The sequence below is a fragment of the Xyrauchen texanus genome, chromosome 12 (assembly GCF_025860055.1).
Source record: "Xyrauchen texanus isolate HMW12.3.18 chromosome 12, RBS_HiC_50CHRs, whole genome shotgun sequence".
NCBI lineage: Eukaryota > Metazoa > Chordata > Actinopteri > Cypriniformes > Catostomidae > Xyrauchen > Xyrauchen texanus.
The window spans coordinates 46,955,492-46,970,491 of NC_068287.1; the positions used below are offsets into that span (position 1 = coordinate 46,955,492).

At 41.0% G+C, this 15,000-nt stretch overlaps 2 protein-coding genes across 2 annotated transcripts in view; one reads left to right on the forward strand and one right to left on the reverse strand.

The window, feature by feature from the left end:
- The window catches only part of LOC127652449 (ATP-dependent RNA helicase DDX39A-like), an 8,985-nt gene extending 1,211 nt beyond the window's left edge, over positions 1-7,774 (forward strand). The window contains exons 4-10 of the mRNA XM_052138609.1: positions 3,145-3,421; positions 3,515-3,633; positions 3,712-3,843; positions 6,448-6,557; positions 6,727-6,871; positions 6,956-7,103; positions 7,548-7,774. Coding sequence (XP_051994569.1) covers positions 3,145-3,421; positions 3,515-3,633; positions 3,712-3,843; positions 6,448-6,557; positions 6,727-6,871; positions 6,956-7,103; positions 7,548-7,564 — 948 coding nt within the window. The 3' untranslated portion in view covers positions 7,565-7,774. The remainder of the gene's footprint in view (positions 1-3,144; positions 3,422-3,514; positions 3,634-3,711; positions 3,844-6,447; positions 6,558-6,726; positions 6,872-6,955; positions 7,104-7,547) is intronic.
- Positions 7,775-7,897: 123 nt separating this feature from the next.
- LOC127652452 (CCN family member 1-like) overlaps positions 7,898-15,000 on the reverse strand; it is a 9,424-nt gene continuing 2,321 nt past the window's right edge. Inside the window, exons 3-5 of the mRNA XM_052138611.1 lie at positions 13,284-13,688; positions 11,917-12,095; positions 7,898-10,338 (exon numbers count right to left, since the gene is read on the reverse strand). Coding sequence (XP_051994571.1) covers positions 10,033-10,338; positions 11,917-12,095; positions 13,284-13,688 — 890 coding nt within the window. The 3' untranslated portion in view covers positions 7,898-10,032. The remainder of the gene's footprint in view (positions 10,339-11,916; positions 12,096-13,283; positions 13,689-15,000) is intronic.

Here is a 15,000-nt window from a genome sequence, read left to right on the forward strand (position 1 = left end):
TAAGCTGCCTTTTCACCTCATCTGACATATTGATGGTATGTTAGCAGAGGTGGGTTGAGGACTGCACTTATACAGCGCCTTTTTAACCTTCGCGGTATTCAATGTGCTTTACACTGACCCATTCACCCATACATTCATACACCAATGATGGCAGAGCTGCATGCAAGGTGCTAGCCTGCCATTGGGACCAACTTTGGGTTCAGTGTCTTACCCAAGAACACTTCAGCATGTGGAGTCATGTGGGCCGGGCATCTAACCACCAACCCTACAACTAGCGGCCGACCCGCTCTACCACTTGAGCCACCAAAAAGTAGTCATGTAAAAAAACTACTAGTGTAAGAAAGAAATGTAGGGAGTAACTAGTTACTTCCACGTCAAACTAGGGTTGCAACCATGGTTCGAATTACGTGGGAGCCAGTGGGAGCTGAGCTCCCATAGAGAGAGGATGAGCTCCCATGAAAGCAGTAAAATCATACACCTGTGGGGGTCTCTAAAAATCATCAGCACCATTATTTTAAATTACAAATAAAGCATTTTTTCCTTCAATATATTCCTTCAATGTTTATGTTAACCCTTTTGCACGTATGATCGATCAACACCGGTGTGATTAGAACGGTCAGTGCATCACGTGATCAACTGCTAAATTCAAACGTGCTTTGCGCTTTGGCTGGCGCTGAGCCAGAGACAGACGCAGCTCAGTGCTGCTGTCATGTATCACAACCATAGACAGATCAACTGTTCTGTGTTTTCAACCACATAATGTTTATTTTAGGTTTCAGACATTTAAATACACATAAGTACTAGCAAAAAATATTTTGAGTTTGTAAAATACACTGATGTCTAGGGAAGCGGCAATAATAATCCTTTCCATTAACGTTACGCTACAATAAGACACGCTTTCATATCAGATACACATTGTGTAAGTAGCTTTACATTTTACTCTATTCTTCTCCCAGTTCACCGGCCACTTACTTTCATGTATTTCGGTGAGAAGTTGAGGAATTGACGTGTTGTAAAATAACATGGCGTCGCCCATCGCACATACAGCTCAACTAACTTAACGCGATCGTTATAAAGGCGTTTAAACAACAAAACACATCCACTTGCACATATTTGACAATCGAATATCAGTGTTTCATGTTATAGCTAATACATTTGTGAATATTTTGTATAAAAAGGAAAAATGACATAAAAGCAGATCATCATTCATTCAGGCTGTGTTGTGGTTGTGCTGTGTAACGTGACAAGCAATGATGCGTCACCATGGAAACATTAAAGTGACAGGTTCTAAATAACAGTCACCTAGAATAACTCACGCTGGGGATCAGTTAGAATATTTTAGAAATAGTGTAAAGTTCAGAACCAGCAACCATGCCACCAAAAATAAAAAGACTGCTACCAACATCAGGTACAACTTTGTCAAAATTCGGGTTTATTTCAAAAAACAAAAAACATCATCAGAGGACAGTCTACTCGTTTCTCTACTCCTGTATTAATAAACATTGAAATCAAAAGAATCAAGTGCAGTGTTAAGCAATTATTTATCACACACACCACGCCTGCTTATAGGCTACTTTTTTTTTTTTTTAAGAGACCCCCACAAAGATGAAATCATAATTCGAACCCTGGTTGCAACGGTATGAGATTCTCACGGTACGATTAAGTCTCGGGGAAATATCACTATTACACATTGTTATTATTATTATCAGTTACAATGACCCTTAAGAGTTGTTTTGGTTGAACAAACGATTTATTATAATTGAAACTTGAAACTATTCTTTTAAATTGAAGTATGTGTAGAAAAAGTCTCCCTTTTGAAAATGGATTAAGAACGCTACCAGAATTATAAACATAATAAACATGATAAAATTGCATGTGTGTGTGTGTATATATAATGTTATAAAACTAAAGCATGTTAAATGAACTACTAAATGAAATCTAGCATCATCTGTGTGAGCTTTTAAACTAATGCTCCATTGATTATTAACAGTTAATATATACTGTAGGTGTGTGACAGTGAGGACAGACTGCTCTTGTCTGTGTCTTTATCTCAGTGCTTAACTGGTTTTGCTTCAGGACAGATTTTACATTGGACATCATGTGTTGACCTGCCATAGATTAAACCTAATCTGTATTTAATGTATCCTGGGTTGCATTTCCTGTTGTGTAGTTTTGTTCATGGTTTTCCAGTACAAGGACTTCCATCAAGTGTCATTGTTTGTTGACATAAACAACAAAATCTACAGGAAGTTTCTCTCCCCCTTTTATAAATTGAAGAGCATATTTACTTATATGAGCCCATTATTATCCCGTTTGTTAATTAATATTATATTTATACACATATTACACAGAAAGGCTCCTCGTTACCATGGTCAGTGTGCTTGTCTTAAATAGTAATAATAATAAACTAATGTATTATACTAACTGAAACACATCTTAAAACATTTAACTGCCACTGTTGATCTAAAATGAGTCCAATAGATTCTCCCTTTTCGATTATTTCATATGAAACTATATCATTGTCAAAATATAACAGTTACTTTTACTCGTGTAAAATCCTGAAACAAGTTTGTAAAGGTGATGTATAATTTTATTTGTTGGCGCAGAGGACAGTGTTGCTCTTTTCCTCCTCGGTGCTGTTTGGCATGTCAGGTACTGTTTGAGAGGTTGGACTTCCTCCGTAACTCTCTTTAAACTAGAATTGAAACCGGTCACATCAGTTTTGGGGTCTGCGTTCTTCAATATAGAGGGAAGCCGGTTGTTGCACGTGCGCATCTGGGAGAAGAGCAGAACGTGATCACGAGCTCGTTACACTCGTGTGAATGTGCAGGTGAGAAGTCTTTAGTTGATTGAGATTATCATTAAATCTGACTCTGCAGTCCTAAGTAGTCCATCACTTGTGTGTCCGAAATATCTTCAATGGACTATGAGCTTGTACTCCCAGTTTGCTGCTGCTCGCTCTTATAATAAATATACAGGATTGTCGGAGATGGTGAAAAGGCGTGTGGCGTCTTTGAACAGCTTTTCATGTTGACTAAATCCACCTTGAACATTTAGTGTTAAGATTCTGATATACCGCTCTGTCTCCCAGCATGAAAACTGAATTGACTGCCTGATAAAGACGTCCTGATGTGTGCGTTTCAGGTGTCCGTGCTGGTCATGTGTCACACGCGTGAGCTGGCGTTTCAGATCAGTAAGGAGTACGAGCGTTTCTCCAAGTACATGCCCACCGTGAAAGTGGCCGTGTTCTTCGGTGGGATGTCCATAAAGAAGGACGAGGATGTTCTGAAGAAGAGCTGTCCTCACATCGTGGTGGGAACACCTGGACGAACCCTCGCCCTCATCCGGAACAAGACCCTCAACCTGAAGAACGTCAAGCACTTTGTTCTGGACGAGTGCGATAAGATGCTGGAGCAGCTCGGTGAGTTAAACCAGAACACCAATATTACGTTTCTATGAAATCACTTGCAAATGAGCAGCAATAGCTGAATGAGCAGATGTTTTTGTATGTCAGATATGAGGCGTGATGTTCAGGACATCTTCAGGTTGACCCCTCATGAGAAGCAGTGCATGATGTTCAGCGCCACACTCAGTAAAGAGATCCGACCCGTCTGCCGCAAGTTCATGCAGGACGTGAGTGGTGCACTCGTTTAGTTTATGTTTGGTATATAAAGAATGGTTTGGTCTGAAGTGTATCTTCTGTGTTCTCAGCCGATGGAGGTGTTTGTGGACGATGAGACTAAGTTGACCCTTCATGGTCTGCAGCAGTATTACTGTAAACTGAAGGACAGCGAGAAGAACCGCAAACTCTTCGACCTCCTCGACGTCCTGGAGTTCAATCAGGTGAGAATTCAGTTTGTTTGATAAACCTATTTATCAGAATATACATGTATAATAACTATCAACACCACTGAATCACTACACCGGTGTTTCTCAATCGGATAATTAGACATCGATTCACTACCCGACCCAGTATAAAACATAATCTGTATTTAATGTAGCATGGGTAGGGCTGGGCGAATATTATCGAGATTATTTGCTGATGATGTAAAATTGACCAATAATCACAATAATGTTAATGTGCTTTCATTTGGACATTAAGTTTCATAAAGAGCGCATCAGCAGACTATTTTCACTGTCACAAATGTCATCAATGTCAAGTTGGTCATATGTGATTATTAATACACAAGGCTCTGATTTAAAGACCGATAAACACTGTCTGTGTGTGATTCAGAACAAACCAGTGACGTGCTGATCTGTGTGCACGTGCATGACGACGCTCTCAGATCTTGTGTATCGTGAAATCAAAGAAATGCAGGTTCAAGCATTTGGTCTATTCCAAACACTAGTAACCCTTACAAGATAATCTACAAACATGGCACAGAATAACAGAACGGGAGATTACTGTGTTTCTGGAAATGTAGAACATTGTAAACTATCAAATACACACAATTTCAGTGTCAAAATAAAAGCCCCGGGTGAGGTTGTTTTAAATGCTACATTTACATTTATGGCTGACTCTTTTATCCAAAGTGACTTACAGAGCACTTATTACAGGGACAATCCCCCCCGGAGCAACCTGGAGTTAAGTGCCTTACTCAAGGACACAACGGTGGTGGCTGTGGGGTTTGAACCAGCGACCTTCTGATTAACAGCCTTGTGCTTTAGCCCATTACACCACCACCAATACTGCAGCACTTTCAGTGTCAATAAAAGCCCCAGGAGAAGCAGGAAAGAAATATAATACTTTTGTTTAACCCAAATCTAATAATCAGAATAATAATGATAATTCTGCGTTATATTATAATAATAATAAACCTGATGTGTCCCATAGAAATAATTTAGTATTATGCCATGTTCAACTGGGGTTTCAAAAATAAGTCAGTGAAGTAGCTTCCTAGAAATCTAGAGTGCATATCGATGAAGATGATGCCATTTCATTCTCCCTTTTTTTTTTTTTTTTTTTTATGAAACCATTTTAAAGACATTAAAAATCGAATAATTATAGAATGTACTTGGCTATAATAGCTGTTGGGATGAAATGGTGATTTTAAAAAAAACAAACACAATTTTTTAAATATTTTTTTTATAGAGGAAATACATAATTGAGATGTTTATTGAATATCGTCAATAGGCTGAAAAATATCGAGATATGATTCAAGATGTAGCGCCCAGCTGTAAGCCTGGGTGGCATTTTCTTTTATATTGCATCGTTTTGTTCATGGTTATTATGTATAAGGGCATGAATCAAGGGCCAATCCACAACAGAATATACAGGAAGTATTCCCTCTACCTTTTTAAACATTCATGAGCCTATTTATGAATTATATTTATTATCCCGTTTATGTCCAAAAATATCAAACCTCATTCAAACAGAACATACAGCTCTGGGGAAAGAGACTGCTGCAAAACGGATTTACTGTTTATAGGCGTGTGTGAGTAAAATGAACATGTTTGTTTTATTCTATAAAGTACCGACAACATTTCTGCCAAATTACAAATACAAATATTGTCATTTTAAAGCATTTATTTGCAAAATAACAAAGATGTAGTGTTTTCAGACCTCCAATAATGCAAATAAAACAAGTTCATATTCATTTAAACACACTATTAATGTTTTAACAGAGTTCATAAATCAATATTTGCTGGATAATCCTGATTTTCACTCTCAGCTTTCATGTGTCTTGGCGTGCACTCAACCAGTCTTTCACATTGCTGTTGGGCGACTTTATGCCACTCCTTTATGCCACTCCTGGTGCAAATATTCAAGCAGCTTGGCTTTGTTTGATTGCTTGTGGGCATCCATCTTCCTCTTGAGCACATTCCAGAGGTTTTCAATGGGGTTCAGGTCTGGAGATTGGGCTGGCCATGACAGGGTCTTGATCCGATGGTCCTCCAACACCTTGATTGATCTGACTGTGTGGCATGGATCATTGCCCTGCAAGAAAAATCAGTTCTCAAGAGTCTGGGAACATTGTCAGAGCAGAAGGAAGCAAGTTTTCTTCCAGGATAACCTTGTACATGACTTGATTCATGCATCCGTGCTGAAGCTCCAGATAATCACCGATCCTCCACCATATTTCACAGTGGCTTGAAGGCCTCTCCAGGTCTCCGTCTAACCATTAGACGACCAGATGGAGGATCTGTGATGCTGAATCACCCCCAGATCAAGGCTGGAATCGGGCAATATTCAATTATAACATATTAGCTGAATAATATCCATGATCCAATCAAATTCAAATGATGGTTTAAATAACTCGAATGAAAAGGATTTTAAAAATCCTATCAGTCATGATACCTTTTGACTTGTTTTTCACCATGAAAATACCCACAGAAGCTGGCATGGCATTCAATCAGGAACGAACAGTTAAATGTGTTGAGTGCAGTTTCATGTGTGTTGTGTGGGCTGAGGACTGTTCGGGTTGTAATTCTGTTGTTTGCCTGCAGGTGGTGATATTTGTGAAGTCTGTGCAGCGCTGTGTGGCACTCTCACAGTTACTGGTGGAGCAGAACTTCCCTGCCATCGCAATACACAGAGGAATGGCCCAAGAGGAGAGGTTGGTCAACACACGCTTGTGTTCCCTGCTGTTATTAACCCATTAAACATGGGAACAGTGATGGTTAATGTTATGAATCTTTTGCTTTGTGTACTAGTTCTGAAATGAGGTCTAATTTTAATATTTATCTATGTTTTGACGCTTGTTTTAATCATTTCTCTGCTCGCAGGTTGTCTCGGTATCAGCAGTTTAAAGACTTTCAGAGGAGAATTCTAGTGGCCACAAACCTGTTCGGTCGAGGGATGGACATTGAGAGGGTCAACATCGTTTTTAATTACGACATGCCGGAGGACTCTGACACCTACCTGCACAGGGTACGCAAAGGCTGCCAGACTTCAGAGCAATTAACTGCCGCTCTTCTGAAGATGCTTTAATGAAACCAGCTTGTCTTGTTCCAGGTGGCTCGTGCCGGTCGGTTTGGAACGAAGGGTTTGGCCGTCACCTTTGTGTCAGATGAGACTGATGCCAAAATCCTGAATGACGTGCAGGACAGATTCGAGGTTGACGTGGCAGAGTTGCCTGATGAAATTGACATTTCCACTTACAGTAAGTCTTTCCACATTGCTGCTTTTATACAGTATGAGCAGATCAGACACTAAAGCTGTTAGTTTATAGAATGTCAAATCGGTCACCAAGAAAAACTGAATCTGAGCTCATCTGTTTTACACCATGTAAATGCTTTTGATGCATTCAAACCCTCATAAATGGTGACCGCTCACTGCAGATGAGTTACAGGATGTAGATAAGTCCTCTTTTGTTACGCCAGGAAATATTTGAATGAGTTGCTGTAACCGGAGGCTGTCGTATTCAAGCCCTTCCTCAATTCACAGGGAGATGATCTGTCAGAATTTACACCTGCTGTTGTCTGTGACACCGGGTGTATTTTCCCTCTGGTGTCAGAGTTCCCATTTTGTAATGGTTTATTTTTGTGTATCCTGAGATTTGAAATCTCTTTGTTTTGGAGTTGACCTTTCTCTCTTCTGTGTGCAGTTGAGCAGTCCAGATGAGTTCAGAAGAGTGAAGTACCAGCAGAAGCTTTCGGGTCTCAGCGGGGTGATTGATGGAACCTCCATTTTTAAAACCCTTTTTACCTCAAACCTACAATGTTTTTACTGCTTCTCTTTGGGGATCGGGCCAGATGTGTTTTACAACTTTGTCCTAAATCATGTTTTTGTTTTGGGGTTTTAATGAAATTAAAACTTTTTATACAACTTCAACTTAAAGACTCCTCTTGAATTGTGTGACAGTTTAATTTACTCTGATAATTGCAAAAACGCAAGTGAAACATCAGATGCATTACAGTAGTTACTTGCAATGCATGAAGGGATTTTTAAATGGGCAAACTGGTTGAATTCAAGAACTGCAGCAACACTCAACATATAACATTCAATCAATAAATTATCGTACAGTAGGGAGTTGTTATACAAGCCAATTTATTAGATAATTGGTGAGTGGTTGTACCTTGTCTTTTGAGATAAAAATGATAGGAACAGCAAATTTAAACCCAAATTTAATCCATGCAATCGGAACAAGTGTGTCTGTAACGGGAGCCTTTACCCTCCTTGTTAGTGCACCCGCCTCCCACGCTGGTTTAATTCCTGTTCGGAGCGGGGTGAGCCAGGCCGGTTACAGTGGTGCCGTGACCCGGATGGGAGTGTGTGTGTAACTGGAGCCAGCTGATGGATAGCTGTGCAGTATGAAAACCTCACTCTCCTGACCGCAAGAGGTGCACTAGCGATTGACGCTAGGGGCTGTACCCTTTAGCCTCCTTGGCGCACCTGCCTCCCACGCCAGTTCGAATCCCGTTCGGAGCGGGTTGAGCAAGGCCGGTTGCATTTACACCATAATGGATTTGTATATAAAGTGTTATCACATGGTGGCTGCTCTGTCAACACTTGATAAACTGCAAAACTGTCTTAAGAATTCATTAGATTTAATATCTATGATCAAATGGTATTTATTGCAACGGTGCTTGATTTGTAGACCTTTAGGAATCTAGGTGTTCCTAATTGTTGAGCATTTATTTGATTGGATATTGGTGGTGCTATTGGTAATACAGGAGGTTAGGGAGTTGAACTAACCTAAAGTATTAAAGTTGTGCAACTTGTCCTGCAGGTTTTGTGCTACAGACATGAATAATACCTCAATTTGTATTTTTATTGAAGGGACCCAATCCATGTCTAGAGACCAGTTTGAGACTTTGGGGGGGGAACTCTTTGTCTTTTGACATGTTTTCTGTAGAATCTCAAAATCTACTTGTAAGTTGGAATTGAGGATCTTTTTATTGGTTATTTTGATTTCTGTAGATTTTGGCACATCTGAAAATACTTGCCTTTCTATGACTAATATTACTGGCAACATGGCTTCTGGCTTCCGACAGTTTGGGTATTTGTGTTGGGCCTGTTCAAACCCTCATTCCTTTAGTAGTCTATAAACAGATGGCATGATGTCACCTCTGTCATCTTGTGTACCAATGCCAGGAGGCACAAATAGAGACCACTCCACCATAAAACGCACAAACAACAGTCTAGTTTGCCTAAGTTTCAGGCATCGCTTAGTAGATTACAGACTAGAATGGAGCAGAGTTTGAGAACTGTCCCACCCATTACTTTCAAATTACAGGTTTACAACACATGCTGGTGTTTTTAACATTTTTATTGCAAAACTAGAGGGTTACTGGGTTTCTTTCTGTCCCCAAAGAACAGATTTGTAATTAGCTTTGAGTTGGGGAGTCAACGTTTTGGCACCAGGGTGCTGCTGTGGCTCTTGGCAAATGTCCTTAACTCAGATGATGGAGTCTTAGCTTCTCAAACAATCACTCCGCAAGTGATAGTTGTTTTGCTTGGCTTTACCGCTAGGCTCAATGTTGAGTCCACGTGCAATTTGTCCAAGTCCTTATCTACCTTGCAATCGCTGGACTACTTCCAATGACTTGTTGAATGTCCCTTGTATTTGCCATCTGTTCCAATGAATGAAATTGCCGGCAAATCCAATAATCACAATGGAGGGAAAACACCAGGCTATTTAAATGCTTGGGCTTGTTCCCCCATGTTTACAATCCTCTTTCTTGAAGTTCTTGGTCCATTCGTTCAGTGTCCTGTTGGGGCTTTTTTTTCTCCAATGAATGTTGAGACAATGAAGGTCAACATCATCTCACCAGCTGTGCAGCCTGCCCCTTTATTCATCACTGTTCATGGTGAGGGCCAGCCAAATCTCAAAATATTTTCTATACATTTACAACCTGGGCACCTTCGATGATTCATTTAGGACCCTCATGGAAGGCTGTCTAGTCTAAAGACTCCAGTCTACTCTCAGTAAAAAAGTGATCCAAAACCAAAATTGCCCATTTCCCAAGTGGATCGGAGTTATTATGAAAGCCTTGGTCTAGCTTCTACTCAGTTAAACTTGGAAGTGTTACTCTATTGGGGATCGGATGGGGGGGGGCAGGGAATTTAAGGCTTCTGAGAAGGAGATGCTAGTCGACAAACTTGTGCATGTCGCCGTACAGCCAACGCTGAGGCGGAAGGGCCGCTTCGTTCAGATTGCCGCATTCATCGTTGCATTTGCAGGACTGTACAAACATGACGGCTCTCTTGAAGCGTTTGCCATCAGGACAGGCAAAGAGCACGGGGGCCGTTCGCGTGCGGCGTGGAGAGCAGCATCGCCCGTCCAGGCACATTCCGCAGTAGTTGGGTCGATAGAGACGGGTACTGCGGCAGCCGGCATAATGCAGACGCAGAGGCTCAGGAGACTTCTGGGTACGAGAGCACTTCCTCCCCTTCTGTTACACAAACACAGATTACACATCCGGTTACATCTTACATCTACAAAACTTTGTTTTGGATGATTCTATAAAACCTTTGTTTATAGTTCTTCACAGAATTGGTTATAAGTAGTAATTTAGCAGACACTTATTACTGCAGAAATCCAATAAGAAAACCCTGGGGTTCAGTGGTTTGCTCAAGAGCACATTGATGGCTGCTCCTTGTGGGTATCGAGCCAGCAATCTTCTGGTTATGAAAGATTAGCCCTGCTTTAGCCAGTACACCATGCAACTTTTGTTATCACATATGGTTGGAACTGAAAAAGATACACTACTTGTACTTCACAGGCAACTAGAATGAAGGAAACACACCAGAATACTGTTAGGCCTACCGTTACGCAGGTGCTTACAGGTAGAAGCTTCACCTTGACCTGTTTTACTCTTGTCATCACTAATAATAGGAAAATATAGGGGCTTGGGTCAAACACCATTGAGATGGTATGGAAGATGAGCTGTTGAACGCTGTGACCAGTCATCTTTGGATAAACTCTTGCCCTCTTGTCTTCTCCCGCTGGAAGGAGCCAAATGCCAAATTATGATTGAGTCTTAAATTTATGGCTGTCAAAACCAAGGAGATTAAATACCCTTCTAGCTTTTCCCAATTTTGTAGTGCTGTAAATGTTCATGTAAGTCATGATATGCTGCCTGAACCTTGGAATTATGATGGACCCCAACAAACCTCACCGAAATGACCTGCTTGTTGAACTGTGATGCACCTCATTGATCTCTACCTGCATCACCTTTGTCTATTGAGTGGTGGTGGCATAGTGGGCTAAAGCACATAACTGATAATCAGAAGGTTGTTGGTTCAATCCCCACAGTCACCACCATTGTATCCTTGAGTAAGGCACTTAACTACAGGTTGCTCCGGGGGGATTGTCCCTGTAATAAGTGCACTGTAAGTCGCTTTGGATAAAAGCGTCTGCCAAATGCATAAATGTAAATGTATTGATGAACTACACTCTTATAATGGAATACACAGACTATCAATCAATTGCCAACAAAACCCTTCATCAGCCAATTAACAAGGACAATTGCATCTATGTGAACTTCTGCAGTTAATCAAGATGGACTTCAAAGACTTTGGTCATTAATCTTACAGTTCAAACACAATTGATGTTTAAACACTGACCCTTAACACTTACTTAGGTTAGTAATGTTAAACCATGATTTTAACTATACATAAGTAATATTTACATTATATTCATGATGTTAGTCAGAGGGGAACTGGCCCCCACAGCGAGTCTGGTTTCTCCCATTAATCTACATCATATGGAGTTTTGTGTTCCTCGCCACAGTCGCCTTCAGCTGCTCACTGGGGTTATTAATACAATTATTATTGAATTACTTATTTTAAAACACAATTTACAATCATATTTAATCAAACTATACAATGATGACATCGAAGAGTTTATAGATATTACAGTTTCACTTTCTGATAATTTTCTGTTAAGCTGCTTTGAAACGATGTGTGTTGTGGAAGGCGCTATACAAATAAAATATGACTTGAATTAGTGCAGAGATGGTTAGTTTTACCTTAATGGGCACAGCCACGGAACTACAGGGCCGAATGTTGCAGAGTTGAGTTTCCTTCACCAGTTTGCACCGAGTGTTGTCATTGGTGACCCGAGAGGACACCCCCATCCCACAGCTGCGGGAACAAGGTGTCCAGCTTGTAGTGTGGGTGACACACTGCCGTCCAGCTTGCTTCCATGCTAGGAAGAGAAAGAGAGACAGTAAGTTAGTACACAGGCACCATTCACCAAACGGAACAGTGACGCATAGAGAAAGTGATTACAGACTGCCGGACTGAGGCATGCGCTGTGCAGGTGCTGGGTCTGGTTCACAAGGATCTAGTGGAAAAGAAGCGGTGCCAATCTGAACACAAGCACACACAGAAATGCAGGCAGGAAGAAGGGCCACAGCTCACATTGGGGCCGATTGTTTATTGAACAAAAACCTAAAGGCAGCTTTTTGCGGCCATGTACCATGCTGAAAAGGGGACGTTCACACAAGATAGAAGACGCTATTTTTGAATTGTTGGTCTATGTAAACATACACAAAACATGATGTCTTTGACCAGGGCGCCTACACACTAGAAAAAGCTCTGACTTGATGTTTGACATATATGAATATGTAATATCGTGTCCAAGCTAGTTTAGTTTAACAACTTTGGCTAATATTATGTAAAGGTCAGGAACAAACATTATTAAAAAACATTCATGGAACATATGACGTTATTAGTATTTGATAAAAGTTCTTACAACGTTAGATGTAACTAGATCTCTTAAAAAAGAAAAAAAAATAATATATAAGTGAAAACTGATAAATAAGCAAATTAAATGTTCTCAAAGTTTTCAAATTTTCAGGAATGTAATGCTAAACTAAATAACACTGCACTCATATTAGGACAACTGTATATTTCCATATTCCGACAACCACAATATAACATTTGGAAAATGCTTTTAAAAGCATAAATATGTTAGCTATATAGCTATGCTGTTACCTGCAACAATTGCTGGCCCAGCAAGGAGTCTAGTGCTAGTTATTAAGCCCAATGGGGATGCAAGTTTCCAAAACATAGGATGGAAGGGTAAGAGTAATTTATAATCAAGAGGAGAGTGATACCCGATTGGATGGTTCAGTAATTTTCATCATAAAATCACTATCTGATTGGTTGGAGAAACTCTAAACCTAACCCTAACAAATCAGGATGTGCTTTACTCATAAATATGAAGGACTCTTCCCATTCAATCCTTTATTAGGAATCTTGTGGTTGGGAGACCAGGCCCACAAATGGGTAGAGTGGCAAGGCTAAGTACCCTGCCAGGAACCACCTGAGGCACCTTTTCCCCCATTGCTGGTGCTGGTGACCAGAGTAAATAAACTCACAGCACACTCACTTGGCAGGTGCTTTCGACTACGAGGTTTGTCCCACTTTTTCTCCACCTCTAACAGTTCGTTGCCTAAGGAGTCTTGGGGCTTGTAGGGGTGTGGCTTCAGCCAGGGTTTCTTGAAGATGTGCAGGTCAGGGAACAGGTAAGGAGGTGGATGAGGATGTCTGACCACAGGAGGAAGGATGGAAGACTTGCTGTGACAGTCCACGCTGTGGCAGCACTGGCCAGGCACCTTGACCAGTTGAGGGGCGGTGCATGAAGGTGATGCCAGAGGAATATCGGTGGGGCAAAGGGGTATGCAGCCAACGGCTCCATCGATACAGGTGCACTGGTGTTTGCAGCCGGCATGAAAGTTTTCTCCATTCTGATACATCCGGCCGTTATATTCACAAGAGCGACCTTCAAGTTTGGCTTATAGGTGAAGGAAAGAGAAAAGTAGGTGATTAGAGTTCAGTAGTAGCGGTTTGGAGGTACAAATGCCTTTGAAACTCCCCATAGCATAACTGTGATAATGACGTAAACCTTTCAAGACAACTCTAACATGAGCCCTGAGGTTGTTAGATGATAGTATATGCTTCCAAAGCAGCCATAAGTTACTGTGATTTCAACATTGCTTTTAAACATTTTACAAATCTCAGTGAAGAACTACTTAATCCTCAAGCGAGATCAGCCAATCAGAAGTTACCACTGAAATAAAAAACTGTGTTGTGGTGAGCTTTTGTAGGCTAGAGGCAAGCTAATGTTTATTATCCACTTACTGTAGCTAGCTACATATCTTGGGGATATTTTAGCAATGATTTATGGGATATGAGGTTCATTCATACTCGCGCAAGTATACCGTCTTGTAAATGTTTTCTTTCTTTAAAGACAAAGCTGGTTGGTTCGTGTGGCAAGTGGGACGGGCCGAGCAGCGACGGTGCCGAGCAAGGCCGGGGTGGATACCTGAGGCAAATTATCTCGCCCAGCGGTTGAGAGATGCTGCTGAAAAGTAGAGTGACCGTGTGGTCAGTGAGCTGAAAAGCCACTAGGGTTTGTGATGCTCTAAAGCAATGTGTGAAGTTTCAAAATAAATGTCATACGTTTGGACGTGCACCCGGCTCCTGCTTCCTCCTTGCAGAGGGTTAAAGAACTTGCCACAGTGGTGCCGAAACCCAAGTGTAAGAATGATGCAGGAGCCGGGTCCACATTCAAATGTACAACATACATACACACAACTTTGTTGCATCTCTCTCGCTCTCTCTGTGCCTCTCCCGACTGCAGCTCTGGTTGTGGCTTTATCGCTCGCCCACCAACACTCCCCAGTTTCCATCCCGGCCTCACGGTCATCGCTCAGCCACAGCTTGATTCAAGTCTTACTCTTTATTGACGACTTTTCCTAAATGCTTATGGATAAAATGAATGGGAGGAATATTTACAACATCGTTGAGCTCCATTTCTGCAGCCCAAATTAAATCAGCCAATGAAAAAACACATTTTCAAGCTGCAATACACTTGTCATGATCAACTTAAGCCAGATGATAAACACCTGACAGTGACCCTATTGGTTTGTTCATGCGTGGTACAACATTGGACACCTGTTTTTTGATGAGATAAGAATGGAGAAAAATACAGCACAGAGAGAACCTCCACAAAGTGATAGCTAGAGGTGAGAGACTCGATCTATAGGACAGTGGAATTTTGACATGTTTACAATGTCATTTCAGCGTCAGATCTTTGGGTGTAC